Source organism: Hipposideros armiger, unplaced genomic scaffold (genome assembly GCF_001890085.2).
Source record: "Hipposideros armiger isolate ML-2016 unplaced genomic scaffold, ASM189008v1 scaffold_100, whole genome shotgun sequence".
NCBI classification, from domain to species: domain Eukaryota; kingdom Metazoa; phylum Chordata; class Mammalia; order Chiroptera; family Hipposideridae; genus Hipposideros; species Hipposideros armiger.
The window spans coordinates 2,164,243-2,179,737 of NW_017731450.1; the positions used below are offsets into that span (position 1 = coordinate 2,164,243).

Sequence of the window (15,495 nt, forward strand, 5' to 3'; positions counted from 1 at the left end):
ATGGTGCCAACTTGGGCCAGTGAAGCAACATCCTCCACAACTAGACTGAAGAACAAAAGGACAGCAACTTGTCTGTTCCCCTTCCCCTAATTCCCCTGTACTGTTCCCGTCCCCCGATTCCCCAATAAAATCTTTTTTTATTTTAAATAAATAAATAAAAGCACAGCTGGTCTATCTGTGCTGATAAAGAACCATCCCCTTGATGAATTGGGTGGTGAAAAAAAGGAAGAAAGACAACAGTGTATACAATATACATACGCCTATAAAAGCATAGCCCGCCTTCCAAGGAGGCTCCAGAAACTTCTAACACTGGTTGCCTCTGGGAAGTCACTAGAGAACTGGGGATAGAAGGTGGGAGGAAGACTTATTTTAATTATATACCTTTCAAAACTGTATACAGAGGGTACCCAAAAAATGTATACACATTTAAGAAATAAAAACTGTACTAAAATTATCATACTCAATATATACAAAATATATTAACACGAGATGAGTACAAGTCACGTCTGACTTCTGCAATTACAAGAGGTGCTCAAAGTGGTTCCCATCAGCGTCCAGACACTTCTGAATACGGGAATTACTGCTTGAACAACGTTGACCAAAGTGCCCACTTGTATACATTTTTGGGGCACCCCTGGTGTTTACCATGAGCATAAATTACTTTGGCCATAAAAAAAAAAAGTTAACTTTAAAAAAAATAACTTTGAAGTAAGAAAAGTCAAAAGCATAAAAACTACTTTGTCAATGGACCTCCTAATGTGATATTTAATTTTAATAGAAAATATTTTAAGAGGGCATATTTTAAAACTTTTTTTAAATAGGAAATAGCACATGGATCTAGCAATGGGTTTTAGTCAGGTGACAACGATGATGAATGGCTGCCACTTACTGAACTTGACCGTATGAGACTTAACGGGGTGACCGCTGTCTAATCACTATGTTATACACCTGAAACTAATCTAATACTGTACGTCAACTGTAATTGAAAATAAATTTTTAAAAATTAAATTAAAATTTACCACGTCATACAGCTCAGTTAGGGACAGAACCAGGACATAAATCTGAGCCTTGGCCTCCATGATGGCGAGTTCACGCGCACGTGGTCCCGACCAGCTAAACCCTGGGAGACCCACACGGTCAGGGCATTGGGCTCTTTCTCCAACTTGGGCTGCTGCAGACTTTGAGTTCCTCCACCACCAGGCCCTCCGCCTCGGCCCCCTCACTTATGGGGAAGGGTCAAAACCCCTTCCCCCACCAACATCGAAGACTCTGTGTTGGTTCTTCTAGTTACAAGATGTCCACACAAACACAATCAGGTCTTTTCTTTACAGAAAAGACCCTGCATTTGGATGGATATTTGGGTCCATCTAGTGGGATTTTCACCACACCGATATAAAGGATGGAGCATATGCTGAGAGAGTAAATGGCTTATAATAGGAAAAAAGTCTGTCCAAATAAGTGAGACTCACTGATGTCTTGGGTCCTGCAATAAAACATGGCTTTCGGGATGCGTGTCTTTGCCAGGAAGGACCCACAGGCCCATAAGCCAAAGGTGGCCCTGAGATGTCTCTACATTCTTCAGAAAGACATGCCCATGTGTTTAGAAAAAGCACAATTTCATTACTTCAAAACAGCTCTCAGATGTATAAAAGGCTTCTATAAAAGAAGATTTATGTGTTTAAGTGGCTCCCTTGCAGAAGCCTAAGGAAAGGTGTTTTGAAGAAAAGATCTTTTTGTTTTGAGGACACTGAGAGGAGCAGTTTGGCTAATAAACTGGTCCCTTTGTCCTTCAGGTCCCCAATCTGGGGCTCTGTTAGGTCTCGCAGGGGTTTTCCAGCCCCCGGGTCTCCACCCCTTTGCTGGTCAGCACGAGAGTGAAGGACAATCACACAGGAAAATGGCAGAGGCGACTGGCTGACAAAGGCCAGGACTAAACGTGTCTGCCAGTGTCCCTCTGACCCTGAGAGCCCACGACTCGGAGACTCGCTGACATTCCCACTGGGAGCAGAGCATGGTACAAGGCACGGCACTAGCGCCGCCTCCGTGTCGGGGCCTCTAACCCCTAAAATGTGAAAACACCCCAACATAAGGAGGATTGGCAGGAAGAACCGCAGGTGGAGAAGTCCTGCTGATGACGGGCACTGGGCGGGGCCTCTCGGGAGAGTCACCAGCCGTGCAGGTGGGGCGTCAGTCCAACTTTACAGAGAGGAAGTGCGTGGATGTTCACACAGCTGGGAAGACGAACAGCAGGATTTGAACAGTGTTTGTCAGAGTCAAGTGTGTTCTCTTTCCCCAGAGATTGGCCCAAAAACAGTCCCAGTCCACCTGGACACACTCCGCTGGGACACTGTGCCTGCAGCCTCGGTGGCTCCCAGGGCAGCCAGCAGCAGAGGCTGCGACACATCGGGCCCTGGAGCAATGCTTCACAAGGACGTCCTGTGACCCTACAGGCCTTTTGGTGGTAAAGGCTCACGGTGGAAAAGTTGTTTTTACATTTCCTTCCAACATCCAGCAGCTGCTAGATCAACAGGAATTAAAAGCCTAAGATTGCATGGTGTGCTTTCACCCCCACGTCACCTGTTCTGAGCAACATGGCACCTGGATTGCTTTTCCAAAATCCAGGTTCAAGAGAGAAAGAACGCAGAGCACTGGGAAGGCTGACCCCCCAGGGGTCCTGAAAGAAAAGCTAGCCGGCAGAGAAGCCGGAGGGGAGGGGAGGAGGGGAGGGGTCTGTCTGGCCACGCGTCATCTGAGGGTCCCCAAGTTTCTCTCCCACAACATGTACTCACTTTATGTATCGGGACAGATGATGACACGTTTGCCACCTGGAAGGCACATTGATATCACAGGGCACCACTGGTTTGATCTGAAAAAAGGAGAAAGCAGGCTCAGGACTCAGTTCACACTAACAAACACTATGCACAGCACCACCCCCCAATCCTAAGGAAAGGTGGGGGTGTCGCTCGCCAAAGACACAGGAGAGACCCAGGAGGGGTTCAGGGACGGCTGGATCCAGCCAGGGCCATGCTGGGGGTGGGGCGGGGGCTGTGCATCGCCTGCAGGAAAGGCCCACGTGGGAGGTGCAGCGTGCAGGGGGCCGCACAGCAGACGAGGCTGACTGGGTAATGCACGCCTACGTCCATTGTTATCCTACCATCATGCTATATGTAACAGTAAAAAAGCAACGCCGTGAATATCAACAACAAGCATGAATGTACAGACCGAGCTTGAAAACACAGAAATTATCCTCTGCACAATTCTATTAAGGTGCAGCTACCCTGAGAGACTGCATTCTGCTTGATTGCATAAAATTATGGAAACAGGGCCAGCCGAGCGGCTCAGTTGGTTAAGAGTCGGCCTAAGAGCACGAGCTCTGAACAATGGGGCCACCGATTTGATTCCCACATGGGCCAGTGAGGCTGTGCCCGAGCTGAGCTGTCGCTGAGCTGCCAACAGGTGGCAGGATGGCTCAGCTGGTGTAACAACAAGACTGCCTGTTCAGTGGTGGGCTCCGCTCACCCGCAACTAAGACTGAACTCGGCACCTTGAGCTGAGCTGCCACCCGGATGACTCAGTGGATAGAGCGTGCGCTCTTAACAACAAGGCTGCTGGCTCGACTCCTGCATGGGATGGTGGCTGTGCCCACCCGCAACTAAGATTGAACACAGCACCTTGAGCTTAGAGGCCTCGAGCTGCCGACGGGAAGCCAGATGGCAACTGGCTTCCACAACGAAGATTGAAGAACAACAACTTGGCTGGTCCCCTCCCCCCAATTCCCCAACACTGTTCCCCTTCCCTAATTCCCCCAATAAAATCTTAAAAAAAAAATTATGGAAACAAGCTAATTGCTCATGTTATGTGTTAATGATTCATTAACCCTGATGTCACCTGCCTAATTAAATAACTCCAGCAATTAAATACATGATTCTGGATTTTTTCCCTGTACTCCATGTAATAATCTCCTAAGAAGTGTCAAGCAATTGTAGTTTTCCATAACTGTCTGATGGTCGTGACAGTTTCAAAAGCTCATGTCACTCATCTGGCCTGAGAGGCTGAAGGACTCAGATGGGGTTAGAGCTCTTGACCAAGCGTCCCAGGTAATTAGAACTGGTCTACCATGATGGGAGGCACCGGAAGTCACCACAGGTGCATGTCCCCAATCAGCAGCTGTGGTTTGTCACACCCACCACGCGTGAGGCCCTGCGTCCACACCTTTATATGCACCCACACTTAATCCTCATGTGGCCAGGGACGATATCCAGGTAACAAGGAATCACAGAGGCTATCTGATTGTCCCAAGAGTACATGGTTATTATGTGTCCTAACATGATAAGACTCAAAGACTATTTTATTGTCATTTTTAGAAAAATGGGAATTTGAACCTATGCTGATATAACATTGAGGGGTATGTGTTTTGAGTCATTCATGATTCCAGCACTGGCTGTGTCACTTCTTAGCTATGTCTCCTTTGTCAAGTTGTGTCACCACCCTAAGCCTCTGTTTCTCCGTGCTTGCGATGGAGGAAAGTCATGCATACCTCAAGAGGTTTGCTTTCAGAACAGGTAACACGAGAGGAGATGGCACATCGTCCAGAGCCTCGCAAAAGGCCTATAGGGAGTGGAGAGCTCACTTGACCTCCCCAGGAGTGTCAGGGTCTCAGCAGGTTAGCTGCTCTGGAGGAATGAGAAAGGGGCAGGAGGCCACGACCGCCTTCGTCCCCGGCACCGTGACGGCAGAAATGTGGCAAGCCCTCCACGCCCTTCCTCAGCCCCCCCCCCTCCTCCCCACCCCGCCACCGGTTTACGCTGCCGCGTGGGCTCCCAAGGAGAGAATAGGCTAGTGTGTCTACAACATGGCTGGGACTATTTTCCAGCTTTTGGAAGTTTTTGTATTTTTTTACGTGACAAGAACACAATGACTAAGGTTTTATGATTGACGTAGCTGATGTCATATACCGTAGTACCTTGGTGTACGAGCATAATTCGTTCCGGAAACAAACTACTCGTATTGCAAGACATCACTCGTTTACCACATTAAAATGTATTAGAATGTTTTCTCGTCTGGTGGAATACTCGCAAACCACGTTACTCACAATCCAAGGTTTTACTGTACTTTGCAAAGTTTGATCATGATTCTCAAAGTCAGGATTCCGCCCTCTCTGGAGAGCCGGGAACATGCTTGCTGGCCCTCATGAGGGCTCCTGGCTGAGCTGCCGCTAGCTGAGATGTCCTGCTCGGGTCTCCTTTGTGCCCCGTGAGACCACAGCTGAGCTGACTGAGTGGGAGCTCCTGGTGGGAAGGCCACTCGCCAAGGTCAGCAAGGTCGCGCCAAAGGGGTGACAGCCAACATTTTCTTCACTGAGCTTTCCTACAGAGCATTTCTGACATTTTTCTCAACAAGAACTACTTTTGTAATTAGATTTTTAAAGGAAAGAAATATAAATTCAAAAACAAACAATTACAAATCTCTTTCGGGCAGCCGTAGTCTCATCATGTGAGGCGATCTCACGCCGACTTTAAGAGGACATGGCTCCTGGGGGTGTTGTAGGTCTGAGACGCTTGTTCATATCAGGCTGGTCACCGACTCATGTGGTGAGATACCCAGGACCTTTCTTCCTGTGCTAAAATGTTCACTATTACCTGTGATCATTTCTTATTTTTTAAATCACTGAATTGTACAAGGGGAAAACAGACTCAAACTCAAATAACTGCTCTCCAGGGCTCCTTTGCAGAATTGTTGGGCCCCTCCCCGCCGCTCTCAGCACCCCCACCCCGCTCCAGAGGGAAAGCAGATACCCAGGTGTTAGGAATAAATGCACACCATTCCCACTCTCGTGAGGGTGGCCCTGAAATTCAGGGGCTGCCGGAATCACCTTCTCGTCACAAACTTGCCGTCCTGCCCCCTGCAAGTTACAGTTTAAGTAGGTGAGTGATAAATTGTCCTTGGTTCATCCCACATGCTGACTCGGACAAGCAGCTAAGTGCTTCTAACGCCTGCCACCTGGAGTCAGTGCCCGAGCTACTAGGATGTCCTTTACGGGAACACTGGGTGTTGATTCAAGGACGTGGAGAAGTCCCGCTGCTTTGAGATGTGGGGGAAGAGCACCCACATTTATCTAGTGCTGGTGCCTTCTGTGTATCTCATAATTTCATCCTCACAACAGTCTTTTAAGGTCAAGAGCCTCATCTCCATTTCACGGAGGAGAAAACTTAACAATAGCAAAAAGAAGTCGGTACTCTTAAAAACATCTCACCTTTGAAATACTCCTCAAAACACAAGTCTGTTTTTTGAAAGTAAAAATCACGTTGCGTTTTAAATGCCAACAGGCTAATTGGCTTAAAACTGGTCAATTTTTGCTGCTTATTTTAAAAAAGGGGTCTCCTGCATCTTAAAGGTTTTTTTGTTTGGGGTGGGCTTGTTATTGTTGTTTGTTAAAAATCAAGTGATGTGGGGCCGGTCGAGTGGCGTGGTGGTTAAGAGCTGGCTTGGGACGCCAGAGGGCCCCGGTTCGGATCCCACATATGAGGGCCAGTGACACTGCCCTCCACAGCTAAGATGCTGAACAACAGCTCAACCTGGAGCTGGGCTGCCGTGAGTCACCAGCGACGGCGTGGGCTGCAGCCCCTGTGGCAGTGGGTTGCCATGGGCTACCGTGTGTAGCCAGCAGCCAGCGTGAGCGGCCAGCAGCCGCAGTGAGCGGCCGTCCAGAAGCCGGCGACTGATCTGCCTCGCCCGGGAAGAGCACAATGATGGTGCCAACTTGGGCCAGTGAAGCGATGTCCTCCACAACTAGATTGAAGAACAAAAATGACAGCAACTTGTCTGTTCCCCTTCCCCCAATTCCCCAGCGCTGTTCCCATCCCCCAATTCCCCAATAAAAATCTTTTAAAAAAAAAAATCAAGTGATGTGAACAGAGTGATAGAACGTTCCATCCAATAAACCTTTCAAATGTCTATCAAGTACAAAAATGTTGAGAACATGGGGCAAATGTTAAATTAGCATTATAATTAGCTTCAATTTTGTATAACTTAAAATAGCGTTTCCTGACACCCATCTTTTCAAATACCCCAAAACAACAGAAAAGTGAAATGTTGTAATGAATAATTGCACAGCACACCTCAAAGGTGACTGTCTCCCAACCCGTGGCCCCAAAACATCCTCACGGGCTCCTGTCATCTTAGTTACTTAGGTGCTGTGACAAGCGTGACATGCACACGGTGAGCTCTGGCATCAAGAGCAACATGCCTTTGTAGGCATTCCATGTGAAGAGCTGTTTCTGTAAAACTTCAATTATTCAATACTGACATTTACATTTTTACCAAATCACCCAATTTATCCCATCCTTAGTACTTAGCAGTGAACACTTACCTCCTTCAATTTTCTTATATTTGCATGTTTTCTGGGAACTATATGAATATAACTGGAAAAAAAAAGAGAGAGAGAAAAACCTAGTTAGAAGGTAAACATTTAGATACAAATTTTGATCCTCTTTAGAGAGGACGCCTTTTCAGCGTTACAATATACAACTCCGCAGCAATTTAAAGCTAAAATCAAGAGCACCGTGAATGCTAGGATCTACATGGATGAATAAGAGCAACGTCACCATAAGATGGTTTCCACACTGGCCACCACTGGCATCATTCGGGGAAGGTGTCTTTTCAAGGGCAGTGCTTTCCTTCAGATGTCATTGTTAACCAAACAGGAACCACAGAGATCATCTAATTCAATTCACCCTTTTTACGAGCTCCCTGACGCCCAGAACTGTGAGCTCACCCAGGGTCCCACACCGAGCCAAAGCCACAGCAGAGCCCCAGACCCCTGGTCCAGCGCCTGCCACCTCCACCGCCCCTTCCTGCCGCGCAGCATTTCGTCACTGTCCCTATTCTGCCCACACTGAACACTAGAAAAGACCCACAGGAATAAATGTGCATGAGCCCTACTAACGCAACTGTTTACCCTTGGGGGCTTTTGGAGAGCCTTTTATACGCCTCGAGAAAGAAGACAAAAACGTTCACATGATAATATACCTTAAGGTTTATGTCTGTTAAGATTTCTTTCTGATTTAAAATATATATATATATATATAAATATATGTACATATGAGTATGTATATATACACACACACATATATACATATATACACATATACATATATAAGTATTTGAGATTGTTATTTTTGATGATTTTAGTAATATTCAGAGAAGGATTGGCTAAGAGTTGGTAGACAGAAAGAAAAGTAAATTTTTAAAAGCATTCAACATAGAGGTAGAGTCACAAGCTCAGATGCCTACAGGGCCAGGCAAGCCAATGATGACACTCGCATTGGGCATTAGGGAGTGGTGGGGCTGCAGCTCGTGGGAGGGGCTTCCCATCCAAGATCACAGCGTTTCAGAGCTCAGGGCACCATTTCCATGGAGAAATGTAGGCAACTAAAAAGAGGTCCTTTTGAACAATCAAATCCTCTTTTTTTTTCCCAAAAGAAACCAAAATTTCGTGTTATTTTGTGAACTCCCCTTATAAAATGTTGCAGCCGATTCAAACCTTTGAAAACTGTGTGAATGCACAGTATGGCTGCTGGCAGAGCTCAGGCTGCAAATCTGCAATTTCCACCTTGGCTGGCAGGTCCTGAGATGACCTCTTCTTCCAGTCATCAAATGGATTTTAAATTAGTTTTAAATCCCCAAATTCCATATTTGATTATGAGCATTAATCCCCCAAGTGAGGCAACTTATCGTTAAATGGAGACAAAAAGTGAAAATAAATACAGAAAAACCAAGGCATAAAAAGATCATACAAAAACAGAAAGTGTCACTTGTTGTTTCAACATTGCATTTCAAAGTCTTATAAACAAAATGGAAAGAGGGAACAAGGAATTCCTCAGAGATCCAGCGAGCTGGAGTCTTTAAACCACGTGTGGAGGGGTTTCTCAGTTGGGCTGAGGTTCCCTTGGGGTTTGGGGGAGCGGGCGTGTGAAGCACAGACAGGACCTTACTCTCTGCCTTCCGTCCTCACTGCTTCCAGAGGGAAAGAGGAGGAAGCCACCGTCCGAAGCAAGCCCGGCATCGGAGCCGACCGCGTTCATTTCATTCTCCCAGCACCACATGGCAGAATTAACCCCGTTTTCGTGATGAGGAAACTGAGTCTCAGCAAGGCTATTTAATTTGCTAAATGCGACTCAGAGAGGGGAAGGCAGGGTTCCGTTCAGCCCAGGTCTTCCTGCAGCCCTGAGCGCACGTTTCTCTCCCTCGGGCCCAGCTGCCTCTCCACACACATTCCTCCTTTCCCTGCGATCCCCTGACCTCAGGGTTCAAACGGGTCGTGGGGAGATTAGAAGTGAAGGGTAAGGTGTAGACAAACTATGATAGTTTGATTTAAACAGCACTTTCACTTTGTATCTCAACAACTCACAAGGTGAATAAGAAAAATCCTACTATAATTCAAATTCTTTGGGGTCTCCCCCAAACACGCATGCACACACGACACACAGGGCCCTGATTTAACATCTTGCTGTGAATGTGGCTTTCTCCACAGAATAAATCATGAACACTAGGCTTCACAGGACTTTTAAAAAATAAATAAAATCATTAGCTTATAATATTTTATTGTATAGAGAAAAAATTATGCTCTTCCTTTCCAATTAAATCCAGAAAATGCAGGAAATGTCTAAATAATGATTGGGTGTTGGATCGATTTCATGGTGTTTGTCATTTTAATGTTCCATTCCTCAGCCATTGTGAGAAAAGCCATGGGACGGTTAATCAGGTTTCACTTCAAAGTTCGTTTGCTGGTGCCACAATTAGATTATTTGCTGGTGAAAATTAATTTTAACTGCTCCATGGCTCAGTAATTATAGAATATACATTCCAATAAATGCTAGCTTGCAGACACCAGCATAAATCGAGCCAAAACCTTTTTCAGAGCTTTATTCACCATAGTCTGGATTCTGATTTCATACCTCACTGGTCTAAAAAGTAGTGAGAAAATGAAATGCAAATGGCTCTCCCTGGTGAACTTCCCATGCAAATATCTCCTTCCCACCTCCTTCACGGCAGTGAGGGTGCGGTGGCTGATGAGAAGTAGCCCTACTGTGGGCCACATTACAGTCCCCGCCCCCGCTACCCAGGGAATGGGTCCCATTTCCTTCCTTATCGAAAGTAAATTAGGAAATCTGGGAAGGCAAACACCTCAAGTCTTTCTCCATATTTCTACCACAGGTCCAAACGTTTTTACTAAACCCTGAAAACCTCCCTACAAAATGAGAGGCCTTCCAGGGCTATTAAGACAATTCTGCGACCCTGGGGTTGAGAAGCCCTACTGTGCGTGCTCCAGGCATGACGGCCGTGCCTCGCAAGTTTCCTCTTCGTCTGCTCACATATAAAACATATGCCAACTTTAAAAGAAAATGTTTGGGGGGAAAAAAATAATTTTCATCATACCTATACTAAAAAGAACTTTGAAGTCAATTTTTGTAGAAACATATTCTTTTGTTGTAGTAAGACAACACTGAATACTGGATGCTGGTAGGAAACATTGGTTTGTCACAGCTCTGGAGGCTGGAGGCCCAAAGTCAGGGCAGACTCAGTGTCTGCTGAGGGCCCTCTTCCTGGCTCTGAGCCCATGTGTCCTCTCTGTGCCCTCACGTGGTGGAAGGGCCAGGGAGCTCTCCGGGGTCCCTTCTGTGAGGGCACTGGTCCCATTCATGAGGACACCCACCTCATAACCTGCCTGATCACCACCCAAAGGCCCCACCTCCTGACACCAACAAACAGTGGATTACAGGTTTCAACATACAGATTTCGGAGACACAGACACTCACTTTACAGCAGGCAGTAGCTAACCCTGAAAAAAGCATCACACAATCGAACAGCTACAAAGGAAAATATTCTTGTCAATGACTTCTCATCCATGACAGGATTATCATAGTAATGAACTTAAACCTGAAAAGTCAGGGCACTAGTCCAAACTCCACCTCTTAGCAACTGTGATGTCTGTGACTTAGGATTTTTCTTCAAAAACAACAGGATAATAAATTTGCATCTTTGCAAATAGCATTAAGAATGTGGATCAAAAGCAAGCTCACTTACAAAATTGCACGCACCACCTGGGTGGTCCCAAAACACTCAAGCTACTAGTTGCATTCCGAGTAGCTTTGGGTAGGGGGCATTCCTGGCGTTTAGGAGATGAAAATGGAAACTCTCTGTGGAGAATCTCACCTTGATCTCAGCCCTCAAAGCACTTCCTCAAATAAAGTCCCATATAGAAAAGGAGTGGTTCACAGTCAAAAAATAAGGAAACCAGCAAGGATATAAAGAACCATGAGAGAAAAACCAGCCAAAATAACAGAAAGCAGAGACAGGTTTCAAATACTGGCATTATAGATACAGACTTTAGAAGGACCATATTTCCATAAAAGGCAAGTTTGGGAAATACATGCAGAACCAAGAAACATGAAAGAATGGCAGAGAAGATTTGAAAAAGAGCCAGATAGATTTTTTTTAGAAATGAAAAACTAAATACTTAAATTTAAAACTCAGTGACTTGGTCTGATAGCATATTATACACATGTGCTGGCATGACAGGAAAAGTAGCGTTGACGAAAAACATCCAGCCTAAGAGAAAACTTACAAGAGCTTATTTGAGCCAAACTGTCGACAATTGCCGGGAAGCAAAATCTCAACGGATTGAGAAAATGCTCCAAAGAATGGCAGTTTTACAGCTTATTTTATACATAAAATCAAAGGAGGAAGGTTACATGAAATCCACTGGTGACAGATTAAGGGGGTGAGAGAAAGCAAAGCGGGGAAATCTCTGGGATTGGATAAAAGTACGTTGGAGAGACAGGAACTTCTTTTACACAGGTGGGTGCAGGATAGCTGTTAGCATTTTACAGAACGTAGAGATGGTAATCAGGAAACAAGCATAATAATGAGGAATTCTGCAGTTTTCAGCTCTGGTCTGGAAAAAGGATTAAAGATGTTATCTTAGGTACAGAAAGACAACAGGCCCACTGACAAGGCACGGGTTAACTTAATGAGGAAGTGAAGATGACTTCGCACCATGGCCCACTTAGTTAAAATTTGTGTGTGTGTGTGTGTGTGTGTGTGTGTGTGTGTGTGTGTTCACGCCATCTTAGTTTCAGTCTCCTAAGCTTGTCAGGTTTCACCTGTGGCCCCTTTTCCGTCCACAGTAGCCAGAATATCTGTGTGAAGGGAGTACCTGGAATACAGCACAAAGGTAAAGCGAGTGGGAAATGTGTGGGAAGGGGAGGGCTCCTGGGGTAAGCGTCATGAGCTCGGCCACCCACACAGCTCCAGAGAGAGGAGAGAGGAAATAAGGCAGAAGCACCATCTGAAGACACAATAGCTGAGAACTTCCCAAAACTAACGGCAGTTACCACACCAGGGTCTCAAAAGAGTCCAGTAAGTCTTCCCTCGGACACTGAGTGTAAAGCACAGTACACTGAAGTCAGAGACTAGGTCTTAAGTAGCCAGAAAAGATCAAATGTTATTTTCATTTCAAAGAAGGGAATGATGACAGCAGATTTCTCATCAGCAACGTCTAAGTTGGAACACGATGGAAAAAGAACTTCCATGGACGGGAGGACGCTGTCATCCACAGAGTCCTACAGCTAACGGAAATAAGTGTGAAGAAAACGGGAGAGTGAGCTTCTGCTCCTGACCCAGCCTTCCACAAAAATGAAGTGGACACAATAAAAAACCTCTCTGTGAAACGTATGACATTCAGCAAGGCAGGGAGAAATCACCAGGCTAACATTTTGGACAGAAAGGAAGTCCAAAGCTATGAGCCCACTATCGGGGGCCGCTTGGTCCCAGGGGTAGTGTCGACTGGGAACAGATAGCTGAGAGGCTGGCCATGATTTTGAGAGCCTTCTGCGGCCAGGGGGCAGGAGAACTTATTCAGGGTCCACCAACAATAGTCTCCCTGCAAACTGCCCCTCGCTGTGACTGGGCCACCTGAGCTACACCTCAGGAGAAGGGAGCACCCTGGCACCAAGCCATCCAGGAGGCCCAAATTATCTCAATCTCTAAAGCTGTGTTAAGGTGATTGCCAACCACTGATGACACAGCATACAAAAATCCACCTCAGCGAAAGACAGTATCATCCTAGGCCTCAAATTTATTTTCACAGATAAGTTTTAAAAGTATTGTCCAGCACACAGTCAAAGATAACTGGGTGATGGAGAGAGAAGACAGCATAACAGAACCAACAGTAACAGGAGACGTTGTGGCTTCAGCCTGGATCACTGCACTGGAGGAAGCAGCTGCTACGTCACCTATGAACAGGCTTGCAGGGCAAGGATGAAGCTTCCCGCGTGCCGGGTGGGTGAGCCCACCCAGCAGGCCTGCTGGTGTCTGCAGCCGGCATCTTCACGACAGCCTCGGAGGCAGAACTGCTCGGCTAAGCAGCTCCAAAGTCCTGGTCACAGAAATTCTGAGATAGTAAATGTATGAACTTCTTTGACTTCATGCAGAATCCAAATATCAAGCTTGCTTACGTATCCCAGCTTCTTCAGGTGGTCGTGAACACTTGAAAGTTGGATGTTCAATGTTTCTGCAATCTCTCGTGTCAAGTAATGTGGGTTTGACTTGATCAATGCCTTTATTTTGTCGTCATCAACCTTGGTGGGCCTCCCTGACCGAGGAGCGTCGTTGAGATCAGAATCACCAGCACAGAATTTCGTGAACCATCGTTGGCACTGACGTTCTTGTAGAACATTGTCACCGTAAACTTTATGCAACTTTTCACAAGTTTGATGTGCGTCCTTCCCGTTATGGAAGTAAAACAGTAAAATATGGCAAAAATGCAGCTTGGTCTTCCATCTTCAACTTGTAAAATCTCCAAAACCCAACCAAATCGCTCAATTTTTTTTAGAATGAAGCTAGAACTGTCAGTTGTCAAATGACATAGCAGTAACATAGATGCGAATGACTCTAGTACTTCCAGACATGAACTAGTGCCATCTGTCGCAAACATGCGTCATGACTTTTCTGAAGACCCTATAGCAGAAGAGGCAGCGGTGCAGTGAACCACTGACACACTTCAGAGCTCATAGAAGAATGCCCGCCTGAGGCTAGGATGCCAGCCTGGGGCAAGCTGTGAGGCCCGGAGTGGGGAGGGGACCCAGCTCTGACCCCTTCTTCCAGGTACTTCCCCGGTTGTCCTGCCTTTCTCCCTCAGATCTCCTGCACAGAGCACCCATTCAGAGGCCCACGCTGAATACCCTGTTTGATGGCCGCTGCCTGCCCGCCGCCTTCCCCCGCCCCCGTCTCACTTTCTCTGAGTGTCACGTTCATCGTGGGTGGCTCGCCCTCCCCATCAGGCGGCGCGGACTTGGCCGGCTTTGCACCCAGGCCTGCGGCTGGCACCGGGAGGGGCCCGGGGCGCGCGTCCCGGCCTTCTGGGAAGGGGGCCAGCAACTGGGTAACTCACGGCAGGGAGAGAGCCCGGCCCTGGCGGGCACAGCGCCCCCACGCCCCGGCCCCGCCCGCCGGGGAGCCCCGGGCCCACGCGCGCTCACTCACTCGAGCTGCTTGAAGGGCTCGCGTCCCGCAGCCACGTACTTGCCGCCGGGCTGCAGCGCGTCCAGCTCCCGCACCCGGCTCCCGCGCGTGGGCGTGTACAGGCGCCGCACGGCCCCCGGCGCGGCCACCCGCTCCGTGAGCTGCTCCAGCAGCGCCTCGAAGGTGGCCACGCGGCGCGGCGCCAGCACGACCTTGTGGCCCTCGAAGAACCGGTCCCCGTTGCGGTACACCACGATGGTCTTGGCGGGCGTGGTGTCCACCAGCGCGTGGGGCCCGCGAGCACCCATGGCCACGAGGACGGCGCGCCCACGGGACGCGGCCCACAGCACGCCGCGCGCGAGCACCGGTCAGCCAGGGCGCCCGAGCGGGACTGGGCTGCGCGGCCCGCGCTCCCCGCCGGCGCTGACGCCATCCCGGCGATTGTGACCGCCGCCAGCCGCCCCGACGAGGAGCTGTGAGCCGGGACAGACGGGGGGCGGGGAGCCGGACAGGCGGGCGGGGCGCCCAGAGCTGAAGGAAAAGAAGGGCGGCCGCCGCCGGTGCCTCTGTGGCAGGAATGGGAGGGCGCTGCCGTGCCCCCGCCCGCTGCACCCCACCTTCCTCTGCAGAAGAAGCTGGAGGGGACTGGGGGGGGGGCGGCAGCCAGGACCATCCTCACACCAACACCGGGCGGGTCCTGGAAGGCGCTTGACCTTCCGTCCCAGTTTCCTTGTCTCAGCAACAGAGCGCACTGGACCGGTCAGCCGACTGTCTCCCGGGGCTCAGGGCCCGGAGGGGCGCTGTGGCTTTCGCTAGAGGAGGAACAGTCCAGACGCGCGGGGGGCGCGTGGGACGCGGGTGACCCCCGGAAACCCGCGCCTCGTGTGGAAAGGTTTGCGCTCACAGCGCCTCCTCGGTGGGGAGCAGCTCCAGGCGCCTGTGCCCTTGGGAAGGTCACGCCCTGCTCTGCGT

At 48.5% G+C, this 15,495-nt stretch overlaps 1 protein-coding gene across 1 annotated transcript in view; it reads right to left on the reverse strand.

The window, feature by feature from the left end:
• The window catches only part of DCDC2C (doublecortin domain containing 2C), a 90,637-nt gene extending 75,757 nt beyond the window's left edge, over nucleotides 1-14,880 (reverse strand). Inside the window, exons 1-3 of the mRNA XM_019646280.1 lie at nucleotides 14,545-14,880; nucleotides 7,370-7,421; nucleotides 2,790-2,866 (exon numbers count right to left, since the gene is read on the reverse strand). Of these exons, the coding sequence (XP_019501825.1) occupies nucleotides 2,790-2,866; nucleotides 7,370-7,421; nucleotides 14,545-14,831 (416 nt within the window). The 5' untranslated portion in view covers nucleotides 14,832-14,880. The remainder of the gene's footprint in view (nucleotides 1-2,789; nucleotides 2,867-7,369; nucleotides 7,422-14,544) is intronic.
• Nucleotides 14,881-15,495: the final 615 nt, after the last annotated feature.